We start from the raw sequence: 20584 nt of genomic DNA on the forward strand, positions 1-20584 counted from the left end.
TGGGATGAGCACTGGATGTTATAGGCAACTAATGAATCGTTGAACACTATGACAAAAACTTATGATGTACTATACGCTGGGTAACTGAACACAGTAAAAAAAAAAAAGATGATTTTAGTGCCATTTTATTGCCTGTAAAGTCCCTGTTTCTGTAGATTGCTTCTGTCACTTTCTGATCTATGTGACCCTTTGGGTCTCTTTTTGCTTACAGTATCCCCCTTAATATTTCTTGCAGGGGTGCCTTGGTGGTTAACATATTCTTTTACTTTCTGTCTGTCCTGGAAACTCTTCATATCTAGTTCCATTCTGAATGACAGCCTTGCTGGATAAAGTATTCTTGGCTGCATGTTTTTCTCATTTAGTACCCTGAATATATTTTGCCAGCCTTTTCTGGCTTGCCAGGTTTCTGTGGACAGGGCTGATGTTAATCTGATATTCCCCTCTCTGTAGGTAAGGAACCCCCTGTCTTTTTTTTTTTTTTTTTTTTTAAGATTTTATTTATTTATTTGACAGCAAGAGAGGGAACACAAACAGGGGGAGTGGGAGAGGGAGAAGCAGGCTTCCCACTGAGCAGGGAGCCTGATGCAGGGCTCGATCCCAGGATTCTGGGATCATGACCCGAGCCGAAGGCAGATGCTTAATGACTGAGCCACTCAGGCACCCCAAGAAAACCCCTGTCTTGAACTGCTCTCAGGATTCTCTTTTTCTCTAAAACTTGCAAGCTTCACTTATATGATGGGGCATTGATTTGATTTTATTGATTTTGGGAGGTGTCCTCTCTGCCTCTTGGACATGAATGCTTGTTTCCTTCCCCAGATTAGGGAAGTTCTCAGTCATGATTTGCTCAAATATACCTTTTAGCCTTCTCTCTCTTTCCACCCACTCTTGGATCCCAATGATTCTGACATTGGTTCTTTTCAATGCATCATTAAATTCTCCAAGCCTGTCATCTTGGGCTAGTAGTTTTTTTTTCTCTCTCTTTTCCTTAGCTTCCTTCTTTTCCATCATCCTGTCCTCTAGATCACTTACTCTCTCTTCTGCCTCATTGACTCTAGCTGTTAGAGCATCCACTTTAGACTGCATATCAGTTATAGCATTTTAAATTTCAGCCTGATTAGATCTCATTTCTGCACGTAGAGATTCTCTACTGTCTTATACACTTTTACCAAGCCCAGCTATTAACTTTATAATTGCTATCCTGAATTTCATCTCTGACATCTTACTGATATCCATATCGATTAGATTTGTGGCAGAGATATTACGTCTGCTTCTTTCTTTTGTTGTGAGTTCCTCCTTCTAGTCATTTTGCCCAGAGAAGAATGGGTGAGCAGAATCCAAAATATCAACCATGTCCCAAACAAAATACACACTAGAGAAATCCGAAGTTGTCAGAAACCAAAACAAGACAGCAAACAAAATCAATGTAAAACAGAATGAAAAAGAAAAAGAGAATGAAAAAAAGAAGAAGAAGAAAAAAGGGGATGGGGGGCTATAATCTCATAAGGTGGACAAAGCAGGGTGATCCACTTGTTCCTGAGTATACTTTGGTCTGTGTCTTAGAAGACACTACCTCCCAAAATTTCAAAGAAATAAAAACTTATATATATAATTATATATAAAACTTCTGTATATACCTAAAATTGAATAGAGTGAAAAAGGCCAAAAATGAAGCATATATCTATAAAATGTAGATGTAACAAATAAAAGTTAAAAAGCGACTTAAAAACATGGATTTGGTAAAATAAGAAACTAGTTGAAATGAGAAAAAAGAAAAAAAGGAAATGGAAAATTTTGGACTTAAGATCAACAAATCATGAGAAAAAACCTCCAGTTCTATATACTATTCCCCTGGCACTGGAGTTTTACAGTCTTGTGATCCATAAAGTAGTTTGCATATGATCTTCCAGTTTGTGTTCTGGGGGAGGGGCCTGCTGTGCTGGTTCTCAGGTATCTTTTCCTGGTAAGAGTTGCACAGCCTGTTGCCAGGAGGCTGGACTCAGTGTAAGTTGGTCCTCTGTGTGGCTTTTTTTCCCTGAAGGCTTTCCGCTGCTCTTTAGAGGATCAGAATAAAAATGGCTGTGGCCCAATATCCGGCCCCAGATCTGAAAGATCCCAGTCACCCCTTCTTCAGTAAACCCTCTGGGTCAAACAGTCTTCATTTTTGTGTGTGCCAAACTCAGCAGACTCCTGTGGTGTGTGCCCACAGCAATCCTCCAGGGAAGGAGTTGAGGGACCCACGTCACAGCCCTTTGTGTGCAGTGGGGCTGAAAGTGGTCACCGGCTGGCTCTTGTGTGTGTGTGTGTGTGTGTGTGTGTGTGTGTGTGTACACTCATTCCTCATTCCGCCATTCTGGGGGATGGCTGACTTTCGCCCTACTGTCCTTTCTGGGGCCGCTGCCCTGAGAGCTGTTGCCTGGTCATGGGCACCCCTGTTTTGCGCCTCCTGGGAGATGGCAGATAGCGCATTCTAGTCCTTATCAGCATGCTCAGGGGAGAGCTGTCACCCAACCAGCCATGTTTGTGGTTTATGGTGACCCAAGCTGAAAGTCCCTTCCTGGGCTTGCTTCCTGCAACAAGTTTCTGTGCTCCACTGCTTGGGCACTCTACTGGCTCAGGCAGCCTGGCTCCTTCTGTGACTCCTGGGATCCTGAGACTGCACGGACCCACCTTAGAATTCTGCCCTTTTCATCTCCTGAGCCCCTTTCAGAAAGGGGTGTCTCTCACTGGAGCAGATTTCTTAGGGTTCTCATTTTGCCCTCTGGGGCTATATCACTTTCCACCAGCCAGCTTATGGAGGCTCCCTACCCCGCTCCGTCTCTCTTCCGATATCTCCCCACAGATTCATGTCTCCACACCTCCTACCTTGCAAAAAGCAGCTGCTTTTCTTCCTGTAGAGCTCCAGATATGTTTTCTTACATCTCAGCTGAATTCATGGGTGTTCAGAATGGTCTGATAGATACCCTGCTGAATTCAAGGGACCAGATGAAACAAGGTCCCCTACTCTTCCACCATCTTACCTGTCTTGAAGTGGATTCTTGCTCCTCATTCCTTCTCAGTTCTTCTTGCTTCTCTTCTCAGAGCATCATTTCAGGGCCCCTCTCCTCCTGCAGCAGGAAACGACACTCCCATATGTCTGCTTACCTCTCGGGTCCTGCTTTATTCCAGTGTTCACCATTCCTCTTATCTGTGAAGCACTGACTGCCTGAGGCAGCCTTGCAGAGTAAGAAGAGCCTTGACTTGGAGTCATGAAATGTGCAGGATTTCTGATCCTAACTTTAAAAACAAAACATGCCCAAATATAACATCAGCATAATATGTGGTGCTTATTTACTTTCAAGAATGATATTTAAAGAAATTCTACTCAAAGATAAAAGAGAGAAGGCATAATGTCTGACTTTCCAATGACAAAGAACAGTGTGTCAGAAATGACCATGCAAAATAATATAATATAATCTGGGTCACAGAAGCAATGGAAATCATTATGAAATTTATAAATATTTGCTTTGAAAAACTAAATACAGGATTCATACACAGTGTTTGGAATAGTTAAGACTAACGTATAAACAGTATTACATCTACACAGATGGCGGAAAACAGCCCTAATTATTGAGCTCCTATTTTGCCTACATATTAAGTAAGGAAGTTTGAGGGATGGTATAGAGGAAAATGAAAGTGAGGAGATGAAAGGTGAAGGACTGAAACCCACAGATGTTCTAGACCAGCACTACTCAGTCATGAACGAGCAGGGAAATCCCCCATGATCTTGTCACAATGTGGATTCTGATTCAGCAAGTCTGAATGTGGCCTGGGACTCTGCATTCAGAGAAGCTCTGGGCAATGCTGCTCCTGCTGGTCCACGGACCACACTCTGAGTAGCCAGGCTATAAGGGGCACAACTGCTTTGGAACTAGGACTACATTTCCAGATGGCAGTGGCAGCAGAGGGAAGGATGGAAGCATTTCAAATTCCCCACCCAAGGCAATTTTAACAGGGTAGTACTTTATTAATCCATTCACTGGAAATTAAAGGCAATCACATTTCTGTGCTGTCCATGTGATGGTCATTGGATGCTGATTTTTTCCCTTTCCTGCTCGTTCTTTCATCCACATGGAATCAGGAAATCAAACACATACTTCAGAGTTTCTCCTCCTGGGATTTTGAGCGAAGTCCGAGGTTCCATTCATGCTCTTAGGGTTGTTCCTGTCCATATACTTGGTCACGTTCACTGAGAACCTGCTCATCATCCTGGCCATCTGCTCAGACTCCCACCTCCACAAGCCCATGGACTTCTTCCTCACCAACCTGTCCTTTGTTGACATCTGTTTCACCTCCACCCCGTCTTCAAGATGCTGCTGAACATCCAGACTCAGAGCAGTCATAACCTATGAAGGCTGCCTCACGCAGATTCATTTCCTCATACTCTTTGCTGTGTGGGACGTCTTTCTCCTGACCGTGATAGCCTATGACCATTTTGTGGCCATGTGTCACCCCCTGAACTACTCGGTCATCATAAACCCCCAGCTCTGTGGGCTGCTGACCTTGGAATCCTGGTGCATCAGTGTCCTGGGCTCCCTGTTGGAGACTTTGATGTCTTTGAGGCTGTCCTTCTGCACAAACATGGAAATCCTACACTTTTTTTGTGATCTTCCTCAAGTCCTGAAGCTTGTCTATTCTGACACCCTCATCAATAACATAGTGGTGTATTCTGCAACTGGGAGTGTGGCCTTGATTCCTTTCCATGGAATACTTCCTTCTTACTATCAAATTGTTTCTTCCATACCCAGCATTTCCTCAGCTGTGGGCAAAACAAAGCCTTTTCCACATGTGGGTCTCACCTCTCTGTGCTCTCCTTGTTCTATGGCACAGGCCTTGGGGTTGACCTCACTTCTGCAGGGACTTCGTCCTCTAGGATGAGTCTGGTGGCCTCGGTGATGTACACCATTGTCACCCACATGCTGAACCCCTTCATCTACAGCTTGAGGGACATGAAGGGGGCCCTGAGCAGGCTCCTTGGCAGGGTGGTGCCTCTCAGCGTCAGAACCATTATAGGACTCTCCTGAGTAGCTGGGCCCACAATATGGAGGCCCAGAGATCCTGGCTTCCTTCATCTCACTATTTTTATTTTTTCCCAGGTGTACACATTTTAAAGCAGTTCTCTCCTTGGGTCTTCCTTGTCTTCTCTATTTTTCTTCTTGTCTTCTATTTGTCTTCTCTATTTTTCTTCAGGTTATATCCTGGGTTCCCCCTTTCACTTTATAACCAGTCATTTTCATTTGGTGTGACTACAACCTGGTATTTTCTCAATAATCTTCGGTAATCGTTTGGATTTCTTAAAAAAAAAAAATAAGTCAAATCTCATGTAGTTAATATCCATACTCAGAGTGATGCAATGTGTGCCTATTTTGGAAATGTCCTGAAAACTCACTTACAGAAATGTTTTCTCAGGTCATGTGAATAAAATCAACTCAAAGATCTGACTTTCCCCCTTTTTCCTGATCTGATTCACTTTCCATACAGTCACATCAACTTTATTAAATTTCTCTGCTCATCCACAATATAGATTCCTTGAATTTTAGAACTCTCTCTTATCTTTGAAACTGCAGTGCTTACTATAGTTCTCAGGATGGAGTTTATGGTCAGTGAATTTTTGCTGAGTGAAAAATAGATGTGTGGGTGGTTAAATACAGTCAGGACCAGAACATGAAAGGTATTGATTTAATGAAAACTTTTGAGCTAGAAAACAAATTTGGTGTTTTGGTTTTGTTTTGTTTTGTTTGTTTGTTTTTAGTAGGTCCCGGGAGGACCCAAGGTAGGGCTTGAACTCAGAACCCTGTGATCATCACCTGAGCTGAGATCAAGAGTCAGTCAGTTAACTGAGCTACACAGGTGCCTCAAGAAATTTGGTTATTGTTATGGATCTTGATAACAAAAAGTAATAATAGCACTCTACCAGTACTGATTAAGTGTTTATACACATTATCTAATTTAAGTTTTCCAATAATACTTATGTGATTAGTATCATTCCCCTATTGTTATGGAGGAGGTGGAGCTTATGGTATCTAGCTGACTCACTCAAGGTCAAGGCTGTGGTGAAAAGGCTCACCCCTTCTGAGGTCTGTGGAGGGCTGCCTGGTTCAGATGCTCTCTCAGGCATCAGGTTATTTTGCCTCCAGCCAAATTTTATTATAATAACAGTTTAACCCATAACACATAAATGTGCATTTCTAGAAGTCAGCTCCCCAGCTCAGAAATGTTCTGCACTGATATTTATTATGGTTTCCTTAATATTATAATTTCACTTCATTTGATTGTTACAAAGCTTAGCACGTTTTTGCATTTATATGTTTATTCACATGTATTCTTCCTATATTTTTCATTTGCACCCTTAGATCATTTCTCATCTTAGGTATTTTTATTCTCATTGGTTTAAAATAAGTTTTTACATGGTTACCCTTTATATTTGTAAAAGCCAATGTGTTGTAAATATTTTTCTTAGATTTATACTTATTTTTAAATTTTCTTTATTGTTGGACCTGTAGGTTTTCATGTGCTGGAATCCATCAATTATTGTTCTCAATTCTTTTACTTCCATCTGGTTTATGTTCAGAGGATTAATTTAATCTTTCTTTTAGAAGTCCACTGCAGTTTTATATTTTTTCTACAGGTTCATTTTAGTCATTTTATTTTTCTACAAATTCACTCAATGCCAAAAAGTGGTTGGCATTAAGATAGAAATTTAAAAACAATGAATTGTGGATCACTACATCAAAAACTAATGATGTGTTGTATGGTGACTAACATAACATAATAATATTAAAAAAAAGAAAAGGTGGATTTCTACAAAGAATAAAAAAAAAGATAGAAATTTAATGTTATTTTACTTCTGACTAATAACAAACTATCCAAGCACCATTTATTTCCAAAGCCTTGCTTTCCTCATTGATTTTGATTCCACTTTTATAATATAACAGCTTTTTCTTAATAGGATTTGTGTTTTCTTATTCTCCTGTCTTGACACCAATAGGTTTAAGCCAATTTCACAATGTTTTGATAAACGGAAGTTTACTGCACATTTTAATCATGAACAGAGGCTAGGTTACCTTCCAATATTTATTCTCTGCTTTTCCTAGGAGCAGGACGCTGATTTGATAGGGGTGGCAATATACTCAGATTAAAACATCAGTATAGGAGTGATCATGTGCCTTTGCTTCCTGTTGCTGTAGAAACCAGTGATCCCAGACTTAGTGGCTTAAAAAGAGCACAAGGTATTAACTTAACAGTTCTGGAGATCAGAAGTCCAAAAATCGGTGTCCCTGGGATAAAAATCAAGTTGTCTGCAGGGCTGCACTCCCTCCTGGAGACTCTAAGGGGTAACCCACTTTCTTGCCTTCTCCAGCTTTTAGAGACTGCCTGCATCCCTTGTCCTATGGCCCTGCCCTCCATCTTCAATGCCTGCATGCTGGCTGAGTCTTTCTCATGTCTTATCTCTCAGACTCTTATTGCTGCCTCCTTTATCCATTCACGGACCCTTGTGATTACAATGGCTTTATCCAAATAATCCCAGATAAACTATTTTAAAGCCAGGTTATTAGCAATCCTCATTCCTTCAATAACTTTAATTCCTTTTCTCTTGTAACCTAGTATTTTCACAGGTTCTGGGGATTGGGATGTGGACATTTTTGGAAGGCCATCATTCTGCCTAATATACCACATGACACAAATTTGCCCAAATGTATGTTAGCTGAAATCTCTTAGTGGAGCGTCTAGGAAAACATGTATTTTCCTAATGAAAAAAAAAAAAATCCTCAAAATGGTGAAATAGGAGTTTTCTCACATCTTTTCCCCAAGGGCACCATTTTTGACGATAGCTCATGGGTGACAGTACCTTCGTGGAAGTACAGGGGTCCGATGAAGAAACTCAAGCCTAAAATTGGAGCAAAATACAGCCAGCATTGAACACACTGAAGAGAGTAAGAGGAACAATTACACTTTACCCACATACCCTATATCCTAAGGCAGCACACTCAGTGCCACAGGAGATCTTCTTGGCCAGGGGATTCTCCTGTGGATGAATGTGAGTGTGTGAGTGAGCACCTGTTTTCCCCACCTGTGTGGGATGCTGCCAGTGACACCCACTTCATTCCCAACCCACCCAGAAAACTGAGGCAGAGGAATCCTGGACTTAATTCCTGTCCTAAAGGAGACCTTTTTTGGTGTCATAATGAGCTTAGGAAATGTGGAACTTAGATGGTCACTATAGTCCCTGTGGATGGAACACCAACTCTGTGCCAGGGAATTTCCTGTGAGCTCTAAAATATTACTAACCTCTCAGACTGAATCCTTAGATGGAATTTCTCCAGTTTACAGATAAGGGAACAAAGGCTTGAAAGGTTCATTTTCTGTCATGAGGGAAAAGTGACACCTGTAAACTTGTTTGACCACCTAAGGTCAGATCTGAGGTGGGTGGGGGGGGTTCTGGGAGAAGAAGAACACACCTGACTCTGACACTGGACCACAGCCTTAACACACAAGGTAACATCAATGACTGGGATTTAGTTACAAACGCAGAACCTCTGGGCCACCCCAGATATGCCAAATTAGCAGCAACACTTCCCATGCTATGACAGTCAAAAATTACTCCAGATATTTTCAAGTGTCCTCTGGAGGCAAAATCATCCCTGGTTGAGAACCCCTGGCTTATCTTGTTGCATTCAAGTCAAAGCACATCAGTTCATAATGACCCAGTTCATAATTCTGGGTCGATCACTCAACCCTTCCAAGTCACATTTCTACAAATGTGCAACGAGGCTCATCATTTTATGGTCATCATAGAATGTCTTTTGCACAAAATAAATGAGGCCATCCATATAAGATTCTAAGCTTAGCCCATGGTCCCTTAAGTGGTCTAAATGCATTGTTTATACTCCCAACTCTTTTAAAAGTGAAGGACTAAATGTCAACTTTTAACCTGTATTAAAATCACTAAGCTCTTAATTGATTTGTCAAAGGAATTATGAACAAAAGGATTGTTGTATCCATGGTTTTATAGCAAAGGAACACACTCTTGCTTGTTGAAGAAGGAAGAGCAATTTTCTAGAGCTATCAGGAGTTGTGCTCCCACCAGGAGTCAACGTTTTGGAGACCCAAGGGGCATGGTCAAGACAGGTTCCTCAGTCTTAGATTTGGAAAAAAACTTTCACTCAGGGCTGTGGAAAGTTTCAATGTTAGAGCTCTGGAAGCCAGGCAAGTTCAGGGAGGTGTAATAAGCATTGGATGCACTTGAATTCTAACCTGGTCTCTTGGGAACAAGAATGTACAGGAAAAAATTCTATTCTGTTCAGATAAGTTCCCATGAGGAGATGTGCTCAAAGGTTGGAGTAATAATGGGAAAAGTGTCTAATGAACAGGGACAGGGAACAGATAATAGCAAACATAAGGAGTTGTAAATATCTCTTATGCAGCCCCTGGACATATTCAACCTTGAGCTTGAGGAGATACGGTTTTTGCATTTGGATTCCTACATCTGCTGGGGGACCCATGCTTCACGCCTTCCTGCTGTCTTGTCTGGAAACAGAGCTTTGGTCTCCATCACCAACTATCCGGGGGGATTCAGACCTCCACATGGAGACCTTCCTCTCAGAGACCCCATCCCGGTGAGTCTCAAAGCTCAGCAGGTATTTCAGGAAAGGTTCAGAGAAAATGGAAGAAGAAAGTTTTTACCTGAGGTCACCTGACAGCCTATTCAGCCTAGCTTGGAGCCAAGTGATCATTGTGTTTGTTGGTGTGGTGAACTCATTCATTTCTAGTCAATTTATTTAATATGTTAAAAAAAGAAATCAGAGAAAGGCAATTATCATATGATCTCACTGATACGAGGAATTTGAGGAACAAGATAGAGGATCATAGGGGAAGGGAGGGAAGAATGAAACAAGATGAAACCAGAGAGGGAAACAAACCATAAGAGACTCTTAATCTCAGGAAACAAACTGAGGGTTGCTGGAGGGGACGGGGGTGGGAGGGATGGTGGGGCTGGGTGATGGACATTGGGGAGGGTATGTGCTATGGTGAGCGCTGTGAATTGTGTAAGACTGAAGAATCATAGACCGGTACCCCTGAAACAAATAATACATTATATGTTAATAAAAAAGAAGAAATGTCTGTGAACTTGGCAATACAAGGATTACTGTAGATAATTAAGTGGTGGGAATAAAGTCCAGTTGGATGAGACTAAAGAAGGAATGGGAGGCATTCTCTTTAGGAAACTGTGAACACTTCCAAGGAGATTTGCAGTAAGGGGGAATATGAAAATAGACTATTAGGGATGGAGGTGGGTGCAGAGCAGTGAGGGCATTTATAAAATACTTTTACTGGGCTCCTAGGTGGCTCAGTCAGTAAGCTTCTGGCTCTTGGTTTTGACTCAGGTCATGATCTCTGGTTCCAGGGATCAAATCCTGTGCCAGGTCTCTGTTCAGTGGGGGGGGTCTGTTTGAGATTCTTTTTTTTTACCTTTCCCTCTACTCCTCCCCTTGATTGCACTCTCTCTCTCTCTCTGTCTCTCAAATAAATGAGTAAATCTTTAAAAAAATAAAAATAAAAAATATTTAGGATGGGGTATATTGGACCAAATTTGTATTCATTAAAAAGATCCAGTCCAATGGAGGCAGGCACTACTTGCAACTGCTGTTCTTGAGACATACATTTCACAGAATCCTCTCTCACATTAGGTATTCACTTAAAAAGTTTATTTAAAACATAAACAGGCTTATTCTAAAGGGCTTTATTTTGCACTCATTTCATTACCTGGAGGCAGAATATATTCTGGGGTTTATTAGCCATTTACTTTATCTATGGCAAATTATCTGTGCAAGTTCTTTGCTCTATATCCTGGGGTATGAGGGTTCTTATTCTTGTTTTTGTTTATGTGTTGTTCTTGCTGAATCATTTTTTTTCTTTCTTTCTTCTTCTTTTTTTTTTTTGATTGCATTCTTTCAACCAAATAATTACAAACGTTTAAGCCAAATTTGCCATTTGCTGTTTAATTCTTGTATGTATGTGCAGATCTATTTGGTAGCTAGTGTGAGAGATTATAAATTGTGAGTGGTCAAATCTATCAGTCAGTCATATGGCTCAAGGAGGAAAACCATGAAATGATTTGCTATGCCCCCTGACTGCATATGATGCACTCTGATATTTTCTATTGTGCCTTATTTATTCTACTGTATTATATTCTTGCAAAACCACAGTCTGACCCCACAAATGTTTCCAATCTCAGAATATGGAAAACATTTCTCTCCCAGGTCCTCCATTCCTGTGCTAGTAGCTCCCTGCTTCTGTTCTCTCTCTCATCACTGAGCACAGATTCTCTCATTCCTTCATGAAAATTTATTTACTCCTATTGTTCCCAACCAAAATATGTCTGGGGTAAAGGGTAGGAGTTTGTATAACATGCCCCAGCGCACTCTCAGTCTTGCAGGGAAATATACATGGAATTAAATAAAAGTTACAAAGTGATAATCCCTCCATCTAAATTGTTGCAAGAGAAATTGTCCTTTTTCTGGGGGAATGTTAAAAAACAAAACAAAGCAAAAACAAATTCATGAAGGAGATGACTCTTTGCAGTCTGAAAGAGGCGATGGGATTTTGAAGATAGAGAGATGGTGAATAATCCCAAATAGATCAGGGCAGCAGGTGTAGGGCGGCTCAGCCTGGAGACTGGGGCTTCAGGTGAAGCTACAACTCAGGTTCAATGTTTGTGAGATCGATGTGTGTGAGGCAGCGTGAGTGGGAAGCTGGTGGGTGGATCAGGGGAGGCCAGCCAAGAGCTGGAAGCTATGGAATTTGGGGTTCAGGCTCCAGTGGGGAGTCACCTGGAAAGGGTTAAGGTGGAGAGTTGGACAGTAACTTAACTGCAATATAGAAAGAGCTCTCTGGGTAAATGTGAATATTGGCTAGAGGGCGCCCCCCTGTGGTAGATGTAGAGATGACAAGGGACTGAAATAAGGCTGTGGAATTGGGGACCCAAGAGGTTGGGAAGCGATGGGGACATTGAAAGAAGAAAAATTAGCCAGATCTCATCACCAGTGATAAGCATTCATTATCAACAGGTGGGAACTAGGCTAAGGTCTTTCCATATATTCACTAAATCTGTCAACCACGTTAGGAGGATGGACACCTCGAGACCTATTTGGGGGAGGATCTTAACATTTAGGACAGTTTGGTTGGCCCTCCAAATTCAAATAGCAAATATACATAGATCCAAAATTCAAAACCCAAGTTTCTGATTATAAAACTTTTGCATTTTACATCGTTTAGAAAAGTTTTTTTTTTTTAAGCAAATAATCTTTTAAAACCCCCCACTTTTGTTGTAATGTGTGTATTTCTTTTTGTGAATTGTGGGTGTCTTCCCTTTACTTGTTATTCTGGTGGGATGTTCAGTGGGTCAGATGTCTTGATAACGTAAAGACATCCCTACTTTTTCTTTTGGAGAAATTGCTTCTTGCTGCTTTATTGTTCTGGGCATCAAGGTGCTGTAACTGGGGTTGGAGTGTTGCCAGAACTAAGGACGTTTGCTCCTCCTCACCATCTCTAGGGGCCACCTGAGCTTATTAGATCTTTCTCCCTCTTTTTCTTCCTCAAAGATTTTGGAACTGATTTTTTGTTTCTTTAACTACTGGACACAAAATGATCCTATTAAAATGGAGACCCATGATTACATGCTCATAGGAGACTTAGCTCCTGGAATTTGGATGCCGTTTTACATTTTTTGGGGAAAGACAGTCTGATATCAGCAGCTTGCCTTGTATCCCTGTTTGCCTTATTATTGTGGCTGGAGGCGAGAAGAGTGATTTTTCAACCAATAAATGAACAAATGAAAAGCAGAATGGTGAAGGGGAGTGGGAGATATGGCTTCCAGTTAAGGAATGAATGAGTCACAGGAATAAAAGGCACAGCCTAGGGAATATAGTCAGTGATATTATATGACGTTGTGTGGTGACAGATGGAAGCTCCACAGGTGTAACGTTTAAACTTGCTGAATCACTCAAATACACCCAAAACTGACGTAACATTGTGAGTCAACCACACTCAAATTTTTTTAAAAATTAATTTTGAAAAAAGCAAGTCTTTTCTGAGAGCCTTTGCAGGGTTGTTCCCTCTGATGGGCACACACTTCCTCAGATAGCCTTGTGTCTCCTTCTGTCTCTTCCTGAGGCCTCTGTGTAAATGTGTGCTGGTTTCACTCATATGTGGAATATAAGAAACAGCGCATTGGATCATAGGGGAAGGGAGGGAAACCTGAATGGGAAGTCATCAGAGAAGGAGAAAAACCATGAGAGACTCTTGACTCTAGGAAACAAACTTAGGGTTGCTGGAGGGGAGGTGGGTGGGGGGATGGGGTAATTGGTGATGGGTATTAAGGAGGGCATGTGTTGTGATGAGCACTGGGTGTTATACGCAAAGGATAAATTATTGAACACTACATCTGAAACTAATAAGTTGGCTAATTGAATTTAAATAAAAAAATGTGTGCTGGCCTACCCAAGCAACCAGTAAAAAATAACACCTCCATGCACTCTTTCCATTTACTGGCTTTTTCTTCATAGCACAGGTCACCTTCTGACATGCTATCTGATCTTTTATCTGCTTATCTTCTCTCTCACTAAACTGTGCAGACTTGTTTCCTGACACCTATATTCTTTGCCTGGAGGTTAGTCAGTACTCAAGTTTATTCCTCAAACGTGTGACAGAGTTTCTCATTAAAAGTATAAAATACATGAGTACTTGGGGGAAAGGCCATGTGTGGGATGCCCATTCCTATTCAGAGCTGGGATGGGGGTTCCTGACAGGGGACAATTTCTATAGAAAACTATGGATATTGACTTTGTGAATGTAAAATAAAAATAGAATTTCAATGATACTTGTAATGTTCATTATTGAGAAAATTAATCATGTTATTTTTTGTTTCCTGGTAGTCACCTCCACCATGTGGAACCAGGAAATGATTCAGGAATTTCAGAGTTTCTTCTTCTGGGATTATCAGAGAAACCGGAATTGCAGCCAGTCATTTTTGGGCTTTTTCTCTCCATGTACCTGATCACTGTGTTTGGAAACCTGCTCATCATCCTGGCCATCAGCTCAGACTCCCATCTCCACACCCCCATGTACTTCTTCCTCTCCAACCTGTCCTTTGTAGACATCTGTTTCACCTCCACCACAGTCCCCAAGATGCTGTGGAACATCCAGGCTCAGAGCAAAGTCATAACCTATGCAGGCTGCCTCACGCAGATGTACTTTTTCATACTCTTTGCTGGATTTGATGACTTTCTCCTGACTGTGATGGCCTATGACAGGTTTGTGGCCATCTGTCACCCCCTGCGCTACACGGTTATCATGAAACCTTCCTACTATGTACTGCTCGTTCTGGTGGTCTGGGTGATGAGTGTCCTAAATTCCTTATTAGAAAGCTTGACAGTGTTGCAGCTTTCCTTCTGTTCAGCTGTGGAAATCTCCCACTTTTTTTGTGAACTCCATCAGATGATCCAACTTGCCTGTTCTGACACCTCTCTTAATACCATGGTGATGTATTTTGCAACTGTGCTGCTGGGGGGAGCTCCCCTCACTGGGATCCTTTACTCTTACTCTAAGATTGTTTCCTCCATACTTGGGATCTCATCAGCTCAGGGCAAGTACAAAGCGTTTTCCACCTGTGCATCTCACCTCTCAGTTGTCTCCTTATTTTATTGTACAGGCCTAGGAGTGTACCTTAGCTCTGCTGCTCCCCAGAGCTCCCATGCAAGTGCAGTAGCCTCGGTGATGTACACGGTGGTCACGCCCATGCTGAACCCCTTCATCTACAGCCTGAGGAACAGAGACATAAAGAGGGCTCTGAAAAGAATCATTGGGGTTCCAGTGATGTGAGGGCCCATCATCCTGGGGCTGAAGAAGGGTCCATGATTGCAGGCTCACAGCCTCAGAGCCAGGAACTGCTATTTTTCGATCTGACTACGAAAGTGGAATCTGCACCATCTATTTATTTCCTGGAATTTCCAATTGTTTGAATTCAACTTTTCCACACATTTAAGTAACTCACTTTTTAACCTTCTGTTCTATCTGATGTAGACAGTATTCCACTTTGTCCGTTTTCATATGTTCCAATGTTTTCCCCAAACTTCAGTTACAAGTGCCTGGAAATTTCTGTATCTTACATGGGGCAAGTTCAGTTTCTTCAAACTAATTTCATTTCTTTTTTTTTTCCAGCAACAGAAGATATACTACAATTTTTATTTTATTTTATTTTTTATTTTTTTAAAATTTTATTTTATTATGTTATGTTAGTCACCATACAATACATCATCAGTTTTTGATGTAGTGATCCACGATTCATTGTTTTCGTATAACACCCAGTGCTCCATGCAGTACGTGCCCTCCTTAATACCCATCACCGGGCTAATTTCATTTCAAATGACATACCATGCCGAGTAAATTTTCCCTAGATTTCCCAAAAGAATAATCATGAGCTGTATTCTTCATATGGAAGAAACTACCTTGGCCACTAAGCCCTTCACATAACTTTTTTGTAGAGGAAAATACAAAACCCCAGTTTTCACCTTGATTCTGTCAGTCTTTTTACATATCTATCCTCACTCCTCTTCCTGAGAATGTGGACTCTAACATTGTTCCCTTTAAGTCTCAGGCTGCTGACAGTGATGCTCAGACTAGGAAAGCCCGGACACTCCCCTGCACCCTTGTGCTTGTGGACATTCCCACAGATGCTTCCCGGACCAGAGCGTCTGCTGTGGCTGCACCTGCCCTTGGGTTCTTATTGTGATTGCAAGACACGCCTCAGCAATGCACATCAGAGAACTCTAACAAAACCAGGTTTATTCCTCACATGTCCTGGAGGGCACAGCCAGAAAGTGCAGAGGGTCAGAGATTCAGAACAAGAGAGAGAAAGCCAGAACTGGGGGCCCTGCCTTTATTGAGGTCCATGGGCAGAGTGGCTAGTGGTTCCTAGCTTCACTCTTTATTGACCAGTTTAAAACATGAGTGAAATTCTGGTAGGGAAAGGGAAAGCAGGGTCACTACTGGTTCAGTATCGAGGTTACCCAGATCTTTCTGAAGAGATACTTCGTGGCTGGGGACAGCCTGACTGCTTATCTGGTAATTGTCACACACCTGACAATATGTTTATTCAACATGGTTGCCCTTGAAATGCATGCTTCAGAAATTAAAAGCTTCATGTCAGTCACTTTCTCTACAAACATGCTATTGTGCTTTATAACTAGTCTCCTTGTTTTATTCTATTATTCCCCTAGGTGTCCAGAAAGCCTACCATAGACTGGCAAACACTGATTAGCAAACATATATTTCCCAGTGGAGTCTACATGGAAAGACAAATTTGAATAAACAGATTGACTTGATATGTTCTTAGTGTCAGAGATGACCACAAATATGTGGATGCATTTTTTGGGGAGTAAATACTCAGTAGTGGGATCCCTAGGTCATAGAGTAGGTCTATTTTAAATTTTTAGGAACCTCCACTCTGTTTTCTGAGTGGCTGCACCAGTTTGCTTTCCTATCAATAGTACAAAAGCGTTCCCCTTTCTCCACATCCTTGCCCACATCTGTTGTTTCCTGTGCTGTAGATTTTAGTCATTCTGACAGGTCTGAGGTGATATCTCATTGTGATTTTGATTTACATTTCCCTGATGATGAATGTCGTTGAGTGTTTTTCATGTGTCTTTTGGTCATCTGGATGTCTTATATATTTGAAAGTATCTTCTTCCATTAAGTAGGTTGTCTTTTTGTTTTGTTGACTGTTTCTTTTGCTGTGCAGAAGCTTTTTATTTTGATGTAGCCATTTGCAACATGAATGGATCTGGAAGGTATAATGCTAAGTGAAATAAGTCAAATACCATATGATTGCACTCACATGTGGGATTTAAGAAACAAAACAAAGGAAAAAAGAGGCAAACAAACAAAAAAAAACAACAGAGGAAAACATATCTTCAATATGGAGAATAAAGTGGTGTTTGCCAGAGGGGAGGTGGGCAGGGGGATGGGTGAAATAGGTGAAGGGGTTTAAGGGTACACTTATCAAGGGGCTTATGGGTGGCTCAGTTGGTTTGGCATCTGATTCTTGGTTTCGGCTCAAGTCATGATATCAGGGTTGTGAGCTCAAGCCCCGCATCAGGCTCCTCCTAAACAAGGAGTCAGCTTCAGATCCTCTCTCCCTCTGCCCCTCCCCATACTGCCCTTCTCTCAAATAAATAAATAAATAAACAAACAAATACAACCTTAATAAAAAAAAGAGTACACTTATCGTGATGACCAATGAGTAATCTATAGAATTCCTGAATCACTATATTGTACACCTGAAGCTAATATAACACTGTATGCTAATTATACTGGCATTAAAAAAGTAAAAATATTTAAGAACTGTGAGAGTGCAACATTTCAAGCCACCAGCTTTATTACTATCCAAAATATTTCCTTTTCATGGTGTGCATCTATTTATTGAAGCATAGATAATTAGTGTCCACAACTGAGGGGGTTTATTCTTTGAGGTGAAGGATTGCTTAGTGTCTTCTATGTTTTATCACAGAGTTATATTCCTGTTTCTACTTGAAAATTTCCACTGCTATCTACTAATACGACTCTCTCTATCTTGTTCCACGAAATAACTCCCTTTTCCTAATATTTGTCTCAAATGCTAAGGGATGGTGAATGAACAATATCGACATTAGCCATTTCATACCTCCTTCCTGCTCAGAAATCTCTTCCACCTGCATGATCAGAGGGTGCTTCACAGGAGAGCTGGATGTCCTGCTGATCATGTGGTTCAGGATCACCAGTTCTTCTGTACAAATGTGCATGTCCTTCAAACACTCTGTTACCCAGAAGGGAGCCCACATATAGTCACTTGTTCATAAAGTCATTGGAAGTAAACTTGAATAACAGAATGATCATGACTGCTCTCCTTAAGGTCAGATAAGCCACAAGTAAAAAGGAGCACAAGTTGTAATTGTCTAAGGTCTGTTCACTTGATTATTGTGTCAGTCAGTTCTTGCTGTATAACAGACTGTCCTTCTCAAATGGGATATCATAATACCTTTACAATCAAATGGAATTATATGCTGGGACTTGTTTCTGATCTCTCCTGGGCTTCTCATGGATCTGGAGTCAGGTGTGAATCTCTACACACTTTTTCTAAGGCTGAACCATAGTGTTGTGTATGACTGTAGTGCTCTTCGGTCTCAGCAACTTTATGGGCTCTTATTACTACATTTCCAAATGTAGGCTAATCTTCTATTCATAAAAAATTGGTTTATCATGTGAATTACCTAAATTTAATTCCATTGTTCATACATCCATATTAACACTTGGCTTTCTTCCCCATTAGAAGTGCTATCTCCCATCCCTCTTAAGTGAGAGCCAGCTACCTGTGCTCCAGATCCTACCCATAGGCATGTACCATTAGGTTTGTTCCACTGAATTAAATCATTAATGTAAAATTATACACAATAACCTGCATATGTAACCTGCATACACTTTGGCGAATTAAAGGACCTACACAAAAATGAAGAGTACATAGTTCAAGTTTCTATTTGTGTATGATATAAGCCTATACATAAGTGTTAACTGCTTTGTTAAGTGATTACTAAAAATTTAAGCTTTCTGAGCATCATATTCCTTATTTCTGAAGGTAATGTGGGATTCTAAACATAACTTCATATGAACATTGTGAACATCACTGTGGTTGTTAGCTTGCTGGATTAACTAATGAATACATTTACTTACGATCCTAGAAAGAAAAGCAAACGTTCAAATCAGTCATGCAGGGGAGATTGTTGAGGATTAACTAGTGGAGATGGAAGAGTGGTGATGGGTGGCAGAGAGTGGTCCCAATAAGAGCAGGACACAAGTCCAAGAATCTTTGTGAATAAAGGGAATAGAGATATAGGGTATTAGCCAGGAGGGATAAGCAGTCAAGGGAGGGCATTCCTTTTATTCTTTTAAGCCAGGGAAAATTTGAGTATGTTCCCATATTGGTGAGAAACATCCAGACCAATGGATCATAAGACGTACATTTCACAGTCCTTTTCTTTGCTGGACATTCAAATCAATTTTTTAAAAAAATTTAATATGTGAAAGGGGTATATGAAAAAAGCTTTACATTGCAATTATTTCCTTACTGGCCAGGATGAATATATTTGTGAGTTTCTAAGACATTTGCTTTCTCTATTGTAAATTGTCAGTGTCAGTTTTGTGCTTTGTTGGGTTTGGATTGTTTGTATTCCTGTTGTGGATTGCATTTTTCAAACATAAGAATTGGAGTTTTCCCATCAACTTTGCTATTTGACCTTCAGTTCCTTTATGTATGTGTATGTATTTGAGGGTAGTAGGAAAGTTAATACATTCTTGTGTTCAAACCTATCATTCGGTCATATTTTTCTCCCCCTTCTTGCATGTTTAAGTGTAGAAAGTTCTTCTGCATCTTTTGAATAAATAAATCACCATTTACACATATTTCCAACCTATCTTCACATTTCTTTTATTCCATGTTGTACCTTTTGGCCTTTTGTGATTAGATCTATTTCTCAAAGTCCCGTCACTGGCAGCCCTCGTTTGAAAGGTATTCTTTATCATTTGACTAACATTCACCTTTTCTTCCTAAACAAATATGAAGTAATATTATCTCTATATGAGGTGAAAGCATCACTTTAGATAATGCTGCCTACTCACTTTTTTGTTATATTCTTTTATTTCTAATTTTTGTTTTTGTTTTTTTTAAAAATTTTTTTATTTTTATGTTAATCCCCATACATCTAATTTTTGTTTTTTAAATATAATCTGTAGGCCCAATGTGGGGGTCAAACTCACAAGCCCCAAATCAGGAGCTGTGCTTCTACTGACTGAGCCAGCCAGGCACCCCTGTTTCCCAGTTTTTAGCGCTTTAATCTTGAATTAGTGACCCAGGTTGATGTCATTACATTAATACTATTTTATGCCTGTCTAGAAACTTAGTTTTAGATTGTCATTGTGTTTCAGACTGTTGTTTGAGATAGCTCCATGCCTAACCTATTCTTACTCCTACTGCTATCCTTTGTTCCATAAGCTCTTAGTTTCTTTTATTTATTTATTTATTATTTTTTTAAAGATTTTATTTATTTTTTGACAGAGAGAGAGACAGTGAGAGAGGGAACACAAGCAGGAGGAGTGGGAGAGGGAGAAGCAGGCTTCCCGCTGAGCAGGGAGCCCGATGCGGGGCTCGATCCCAGGACCCTGGGATCATGACCTGAGCCGAAGGCAGACGCCTAACGACTGAGCCACCCAGGCGCCCCTTAGTTTCTTTTAAAACTTACATTTCTAGGGGTGCCTGGGTGGCTCAGTTGGTTGAGAGTGTGACTCCTTATTTCAGCTCAGGTCATGATATGATGTCAGGGTCATGAGATAGAGCCCTGAGTCGGGTTTTGGGCTGATTGTGGAGCTTGTTTGAGGTTGTCTTTCTGCCTCTCCATCTGTCCCTTTTCCACCTAGCTTCTGTACTCTCTCTTTCTCTCAAAAAATACTATGTTTCTATATT

At 40.8% G+C, this 20584-nt stretch overlaps 1 protein-coding gene and 1 pseudogene across 1 annotated transcript; both read left to right on the forward strand.

Annotated features, from left to right (window-relative positions):
- The first annotated feature begins 4107 nt into the window (after positions 1 to 4107).
- On the forward strand, positions 4108 to 7956 carry LOC118533666 (olfactory receptor 7C1-like; annotated as a pseudogene).
- A 1581-nt stretch (positions 7957 to 9537) lies between these two features.
- On the forward strand, positions 9538 to 14916 carry LOC118533694 (olfactory receptor 7A17-like). The gene is made up of 2 exons (XM_078059372.1): positions 9538 to 9653; positions 13971 to 14916. The coding sequence occupies exons 1-2, from the start codon at positions 9538 to 9540 to the stop codon at positions 14914 to 14916; spliced, it is 1062 nt and encodes a 353-aa protein (XP_077915498.1).
- Positions 14917 to 20584: the final 5668 nt, after the last annotated feature.

This window comes from Halichoerus grypus, chromosome 1, assembly GCF_964656455.1.
Source record: "Halichoerus grypus chromosome 1, mHalGry1.hap1.1, whole genome shotgun sequence".
In the NCBI taxonomy this organism is placed as follows: Eukaryota; Metazoa; Chordata; class Mammalia; order Carnivora; family Phocidae; genus Halichoerus; species Halichoerus grypus.